Source organism: Phocoena phocoena, chromosome 6 (genome assembly GCF_963924675.1).
Source record: "Phocoena phocoena chromosome 6, mPhoPho1.1, whole genome shotgun sequence".
Lineage (NCBI taxonomy): Eukaryota > Metazoa > Chordata > Mammalia > Artiodactyla > Phocoenidae > Phocoena > Phocoena phocoena.
Window position 1 is genome coordinate 76,321,134 of NC_089224.1, and position 8,436 is coordinate 76,329,569.

Consider the following 8,436-nt stretch of genomic DNA (forward strand, 5'->3'; position numbering starts at 1 on the left):
CTAAGCAAGGGAACTCACCAGGCTTGTCTGGGGCAGCTGCACGACGAGTATGAGACAGGCTGGGACCTGGGACCCTGTCCTGCAGTGCTTGCACCTGAACAGACATCTCCTCCAGCAACAGAATTCAAAGAACTTATAAGGGAGCAAACATAACTGCACACATACGCAGTCGGGGCAAGGTATAAACAGTAAGATACAAAAAAAGCCGAAAACCAACTGCTACTTCGGAGGCGTCCGGAGCAAAAGCAGGGTACTGCGCATGACCCCTGCGCTCAGCACTGCCAATGGGGTGGGCAGACCACGTAAGCCACGCCTCCAGGCCGACCCACCCATCGGCCCCACCCTCACCCCATTTAAAGAACCAGCTCGCCCACGCTACTCAAAGAGTGAGCAAGGGCACCTGTTAGTTGTTTTGCCCTCGTGCTGCACCAAGGGCCCCAATAGACCCTTGCCTGAATTCCTCGTCTGGCCTGTTATCAACTTCTATTGATTAAGGAGTCCAAGAACCCGGGTCGGTAACGAGTAGATACTCTACACCTGCCTACTAGAAACTTAAAAGTTTATACAGAGGGCTTAAAATGAGGTTTAAGTCACCTGCAGAGTCCAGAGCATCTCAACACATTGCTCTCTCAAGCCTGCGTCTTTGAAAACAGCTCCCACTGTGGGAACAGAGAGCAAGGTGTGCACTGCAAGGACAGGGGAGGGGGTGAGGAATCTTCCATTGCCCTGGTCCAGCTCTAGGGTCAACCAGCAGTCACATCCTCTTGATGACCTCCTACAACCACAGTTAATAAAAATAAAAAAGGAACTGCTAGGACTTCCCTGGGTGGCGCAGTGGTTAAGAATTCGCCTGCCAATGCAGGGCACATGGGTTTGAGCCCTGGTCCGGGAAGATCCCACATGCCACGGAGCAACTAAGCCCGTGCACCACAACTACTGAGCCTGCACTGTAGCGCCCACGAGCCACAACTACTGAAGCCCATGTGCCTAGAGCCCGTGCTCCGCAACGAGAAGCCACCGCAATGAGAGGCCCTCGCACCGCAACGAAGAGTAGCCCCCGCTCGCCACAACTAGAGAAAGCCCGCACGCAGCAACGAAGACCCAATGCAGCCTAAAATAAATAAATAAATAATTTTTTTAAAAAAGGAACTGCTAAAACAAAAATATGGTAAGGGGCAGCACAGAGCATGGGGACCTGGGTCTGCAGCCTGCACTCTGCCGAGTGGGTGCCTGCCTTGTCCTGCCCACCAGGGCCCTGGGGGCTGTGCGTGGCTGATGTCTGAACACCGTGCACTGCCACGCTCTGCTCTCCCTGCGTAAATTCACAGACAGATGTAAGTGGGTACCAACAGAAAACGGTGTTGGTACAGTGGGAATGCGCAATTTTGCACAGGAAGCTTTGGGAGGTGTTTACCACAGTCTGCCTGAAGTTGGGACAAAATTGAACCAACGAGAGGAGGTTGGTGCTTTGGAAAGTGTGAAAGCTGCTGGTGAACTCTATTCTCCTCTATCAGGAGAAGTAACTGAAATGAATGAAGCTCTAGCAGAAAACCCAGGACTTGTCAACAAATCTTGTTAAGAAGATGGTTGGCTGATCAAGATGACACTAAGGAATCCTTCAGAACTAGATGAACTAATGAGTGAAGAAGCATATGAGAAATACATAAAATCTATGGGGGAGTGAAAATGGAACCCTTAAATAAACTAGTTTGGAACCAAAAAGAAAAATCTCTGAAAATATTTATACATAGAAATATACAAATCATTATCGTGAAAAAGGGAATATACAAGTGTTGACTTGAAACAGACAGACTGCCAGATACTTCCCCAGCAACGATGGATTTATTCAGGATAGCAGAGAATTGCAATTCAGGGTCTGCAACCATGAGCAAATTCCCCACAGGACAAGGGAAGAAAAACACTTTTATAGAGGGGAAAAGGAAGTTGGGAGCATTATTCTTAACAGAGTCCATGGCTTTTCACTGGCTGAGTCCTTGCCAGGAAAGAAGAGGAGTCTGTCTTCTTCCTGTTGGGCTCTGCTATCTGTTCAGGCCATGAGAGCTCCCCCTGATAGTCTCCCAACTCTATTTAATTGAGATTTCTGTTTATTAAGTTTTACAGAAGGAATTAAACATAAGAGAATTAAGAACAAATATATGTCATATAAATAAACATACTGTGTGTTTTGTACATATAGTATAAGAATATGTTAAAAGAGGAAAGCAAGGCAAGATTCAGTTCACTGCAAAATTCAAAAGACACTGTCCTAATCTAGGCTTCCCTGAAAAAGCAGCCTGATCCAGGTGGTAAATTTGGGGAAGTAATCACAAGGATCAGAAGTGGAGGACTGAGAAAGATGAAACAGGAAAACAGTGTGTCATGAAGCTGATTATCCCTGGGGCACCTAGGTATGATCCCCCTGGGAGCTCTGTGCAGCCATGTGAATATACTTCAAAACTGTCCACCCAAGAGATGGAAAAGGAGAATATTTACACATTGTCCCCTGTCCCCCATTAGTCATGAATTTTTGCCCTTAATAACAGCTGAGCAGGTATATACAGATACATAGCTTCGTGTTACAGACGAGGTGAGTGCTCAGATTACACATACAGAGAGCCAGTTGCTGCAACTACAGCTGAAAAGTGAAACAACAGTGAAAAGTGGACCAAGAGAATGTGAGGCAGGGCAAACAACTTAGCAAACGCTTATTGGGTAAATGCACATAGAGGGAAATTTCAGACAAGGTTGGATTTAGAGCAAATATTATTTAAAGAGTACACTTCACAGGGAAGATCTAAAAATTACAAATATCTTTGTAATAAATAATACACAGCCATTTTCATAAAGCAACAGAAAACACAAGGAGAAAGACACAGAAGACAAGATTATAACAAAATTTTCAGGAACGACTCTGGAGTCCAAAAAGAAATCAAAGTGAAATAGGCAGAATATATTTTGAACATAACAATTAAATAGAAAAGAAGAGAGAAAGTGTAAGAGTTACTCTTCAAAACAGTAACTGGCCCTGATGCCTTTATCAAGAAATTCTAGCACAGGGAGATCACCTCGGTGCTTTGTGACCCCCTAGAGGGGTGGGATAAGGAGGGTGGGAGGGAGGCGCAAGAGGGAGGGGATATGGGGATATACGTACACATATAGCTGATTCACTCTGTTATACAGCATAAGCTAACACAACATTGTAAAGCAATTATACTTCAATAAAGATGTAAAAAAAAGAAATTAACACAACATTGTGAATCAACTATACTTCAATAAAATTTAAAAAAAAAATTCTACCAAACCTTTTTTCAATTGACCTATAACATTATATTAGTTTCAAGTGTAAAACATAATTCAATATTTGTATATATTGCAAAATGATCACCATAAGAAATCTAGTTAACACCCATCACCACATAAAGTTACAATTTTTTCTTGTGAAGAGAACTTTTAAGATCTACTCTCTCAGCAATTTTTAAATACAATACAATATTATTAACTATAGTCACTATGCTGTACATTACCTCCCCATGACTTATTTATCAAGAAACAGATAGCTCCAGTACTATTTCAACTCTTCCAGAAAATAAATTGTAAAAGGAAGTCACCCAGATAAGTTTTATGAAGCAAGTATAACAATGGTACCAAATCTGACAAAGATAGCACCCACAAAAAAGGAAACTATAAACCAATTTCATTTACAAATATTGATGCAAATATCAAAAAAATATTAGCAAGCAGAATGCATCAGGATTTTTAAAAATAATAAACCATGCAGGAAGAGATAAAAAATACGAGTACGGGATTAACAGATACACACTACTATATATAAAATAAATAACAAAGACCTACTGTGTAGCACAGGAAACTATATTCAGTATCTTGTAATAACCTATAATGGAAAGGAATCTGAAAAAAAAAAATGTGTGTGTGTGTGTGTGTGTGATCGAATCACTTGGCTATATACCTGAAACTAACACAATATTGTAAATCAATTACACGAAAACTTAAAAAAAAAAAAATAAACCATGATAATATGTTTTATTCAAAGAATGCAAGAATAGTTTAATACTAGGAAATCTGCATATAATTCACCATATTAACAGCTCATAAATAGAAAAATCATTCAACAACTAGATAGTTGCTGAAAAGGCATTACAAAATTTAACAACTATTCTTCATAAGAATTTTTTTAAAACAATAGGTTCTTCTGTGTACGATAGGGAAACACAGCTGGAAAATTTCTCATTAAAGTCCAAGAGCAAGACAAGACGTCTCTTTTCTCCATTAATATTTAATATTATTCTATAAGAAATAGCCAAAGAAAGAAATGAGGTATAAAAACAGGAAAAACAAAGGTAAGATTTACCATTATTTGAATGAATTAACTATTTACAATAGTAATAATTATTATTTTATTTAGGAACCCCCAAAAGAATCAAGTGAAAAGCCATTTCAAATAGTAACATGAATTACTAATTTCATTAAGTAAAAAATAATATACAGAAATCATAAGTTTTCATGTATAAAAACAAGTTAGCAGACGTAATGGAAGAAAAATAAGTAGTATTCAAAAAGATAAAATATGTAGAAAATGAATTTATAGAAATGAATACAGTTCACAAGGAGAAATCTTTCAAATGGTACTAAGCAATCCCAAAAAGACAAATACTATATAGAATCATGTTCTTGAATATGTATTAAGAGGCTATCAATTTTACCTATATTGATCTATATTTAATGAAATTCCCCCCTAACAATACTCACAGTTTATTTTTAACATGTTGATTCTGATACTCATACTGAAAACATTAACAAGCAAGGAAACCTAGGAAAAGTCTGAAAGAGTAATGAAAGAGAAATTGCACTACCATATGCTAAAATTTATAAAATTACAGAACTTAGCATGAGTAGACAGATCATTCAAACAGAACTGAAAGTTCAGAATTGGACCTAAATATAATCTAGTATATGATAAATGTAGCATTTCATTTCAGTGGGAAAAAGGTAGATTATTCAATACCTTGTTTTGAGATACCTGGGCTGCCTACCTGGATTCCTACCTTTCACTTATACAAAAAATATACATATATATAGATAGATAGATAGAACTATATATATACACACATATGTATATCAGATCAAATATTCAAATTATCAACTTTGTATAGAGGTACTACATGAAATTATCAGAGAATTTTTTCTATATAATTTTGGAAGAAGGTCTTTCTAGGCAGGACACAAAGCTCAGAGCTCTAAATGTAAAAATCAATAAATTTGATTAATAATTCAATTTAACTGTCTACTTGGCAAAAAGAAATCATGAATTACATCCAAAAAGGGAGTACATATTGAAAGAAATATTTGATATTCATTATATAAAGCCCTAATTTCTTGACATACTTCGAATGCCTAAAATTCCATAAGAAAATGATAAAAAAATACAAAGAATTTAAACAGATAAGACATAAAAATAACTTTTAAATATATGAAAATTTTTTCAACCCACTGAAGGAGATCAGAATGTGCCACTTTGGGGCTTCCCTGGTGGTGCAGTGGCTGAGAGTCCGCCTGCCGGTGCAGGGGATGCGGGTTCGTGCCACGGTCTGGGAGGATCCCACATGCCGCGGAGCGGCTGGGCCCGTGGGCCATGGCCGCTGAGCCTGCGCGTCCGGAGCCTGTGCTCCGCAGCGGGAGAGGCCACAAGAGTGAGAGGCCCGCGTACCGCAAAAAAAAAAAAAAAAAAAAGAATGTGCCACTTTGGCATGTTGATTCCTTGAGCTGAAGGCAACTGAGATATAGCAGACACAGGAAGAGCTTTCTGCCCTCTCCCTATCTGCCTAAAAGGTACACTTCCTGTAAGAAAGGTATCCTCCCTGTACCAGGAAGAGGTGAGCCCTCTTATCACCAGAGAAAAGGAGTCAATACTGAGATGAGTCTACACAAATAAATCTTACCAAAATAACCCTTATCTTCAATATATTTTCCTCGTATTTCCTCTCATATTCCTTATTTACTCTTCTACAATTTATTGGCCCTAGAAACCCAAACCCCCTTTCTTTTGTCAAGTTACTTCTCCACAATTCATTATTCTTTCTTACAATGGTATATAAGCTCCCAAATCAAACTGCTTCCTTGGGTTTTCACTTCTTTTCTATGAAGTCTCCCTCCATGCACATAAAAATATTAAAGTCAATAAAAATTGTATGCCTTTTCTCCTGTTATTCTGGTTTTTGTCAACTTAAGTTTCAGGCCCCAGTTACTCAACATAAGAGACTAGAGAAATAGTTTGTCCTCCTTACACCACTCACAAGAAAAAAAAAAGCAAAAATACCATTTTTACTTATATTGACCAAGATAAAAATAACTTTGATAATACACTGAATTAGTGAAAAAGTACAAAGCGGGTAGATTCAGGTGGAAATAACTTCAATAAAAACACAGGACCGGGCTTCCCTGGTGGCGCAGTGGTTGAGAGTCCGCCTGCCCATGCAGGGGACACAGGTTTGTGCCCCGGTCCGGGAAGATCCCACATACCGCGGAGAGGCTGGGCCCGTGAGCTATGGCGGCTGAGCCTGCACGTCCGGAGCCTGTGCTCCGCAACGGGAGAGGCCACAACAGTGAGAGGCCTGTGTCTCGCAAAAAAAAAAAAAAAGATAAACAACAAGGACCTACTGCATAGCACAGGGAACTCCATTCCATATCTTATAATAACCTATAATGGAAAAGAATCTGTAAAAGATAGGTAGATATGTATAACTGAATCACTTTCCTGTACACCTGAAACATTTTAAATCAACTATACTTAAAAATTTTTTTAAATAAACACACTCATTTTCCCAGCAATGCTACTCCTAGAAACTGCTCCTACAAATAAATATGTACATATTTAAATTAATCATTTACCAGAATATTCATTGAAGTACTGTTTATAACACAAAAATGTTTAGCAGGGAGAAAGCTAAATAAATAATGGAAAAACTCTTCATACAATGGGATTAGATGCAGTCATTTAAAAAAGTTATTAAGCTCAAAACTGACTGATAAGGTGTGATACTTAGGATACATTTTAAGTGAAAAAAAATCAAGTCTGTGTGTAAAGAAAAAACGGAATATATACATGTGTGCTCATATATGCATAGACACAGTATCACTATATCCCTGGAAGGGTCCACTAGAACTAGCAAAAGTGCTTGCTGCCATTGAGGAAACCGAGTACCTGGGGGATATAGGTAAGATATTTTGAATTTTTAATTACGTATTTCCTATTTAGAAAATAAAATTTAGAATATACCACATATGCTAATGTGTATTGCAAATCTTTCGGTGGGGTTTCTGAAATGTATTGAACCACAGAGCTATTTTTTACTCAATATATAGTGGAAACTGTCACCTCTTTTCAAAGTCTTCTTCAGTAAGAAATAATCTTCCTTTTTGCAGTTGTATGGTACACGCTGTGGAAACACTTAGAAAGTAAGACTTGGATTATACTCACCTACACTCATGTTTGCTCCACCCCCTTTAGGTCCTTATTCATTACCAGCATTCATCATAGTGCCAACATACAGGAATTTGTTGAAGTGACACATCCCTTACCCTGATGTTTTGCATTGGAAGGAACACTCCTGGGAGAGGGCACAGGGGTGGCAGAAACAGGGACATATGGCATGGCTCGGTTAGGCATGGGTTGCCCATTCATCCAGAAGAAATCTGACTGCCCAGTCCCCTTGGTTACCCTGACTGGTCACTTGACTATTCAGCAGCCCTTGTTATTGTAATCCCTCAGATGGCCATCTGCTCTGCACAGCGGGAGAGCCGGCCCCAGGGAGAAGTGCTCAGCTGCCCTGCATCCTCAAATCAGGTCAATTACACCACTGCTCCTTAATTGCTCATGACGGCTTGGCTATTGTGTATGAAGCATCAGTAATTTCCAGTTCATTGTGGCTAAAGATTCCGGGCTAAAGAAGGTTTCAACCTGTCCCCCAGGGTCCCTGGCAGCACTGGGCTTGTACATGTTGCACAGTATGTTTGGTTGCATTTCACACCCTATCAGCCACTGAATTTCAAGCTAAAGTCTAGGGTAAAATAAAACCACACCACAAAGGACAAGGCAAGAAGAATGTCTTGTAAAGACAGTGACTCATTTTCAGTGAAAACCGATCAGGGAGAGCACAACCCTAACAGCCCTAATTAGTCCTTTGAGCAGCAAGCAGCCTGCAGCACTGAGCACAGGGGGTGGTGGTGATGGCCGTTACTATTGTTTCATCTGAGGAATGACTGGTCCCACAGGTGATTGAGGTGAATGACTTACTGGGCCAACTTTAGGGGTTTTCATAAAATTTCAGATAAGTGAAATTATCCTTCCAAAACTTCTCATTTGAGAAACTCTTGTGCTCATTTATCATCTTACCCTGGTTATAAATGAATAATCTTGCA

At 39.4% G+C, this 8,436-nt stretch overlaps 1 protein-coding gene across 1 annotated transcript; it reads left to right on the top strand.

The window, feature by feature from the left end:
- Positions 1-259: 259 nt before the first annotated feature.
- Positions 260-1,579, top strand: LOC136125072 (glycine cleavage system H protein, mitochondrial-like). Its single transcript, XM_065879902.1, has 2 exons — positions 260-386; positions 1,329-1,579. The coding sequence occupies exons 1-2, from the start codon at positions 260-262 to the stop codon at positions 1,577-1,579; spliced, it is 378 nt and encodes a 125-aa protein (XP_065735974.1).
- Positions 1,580-8,436: the final 6,857 nt, after the last annotated feature.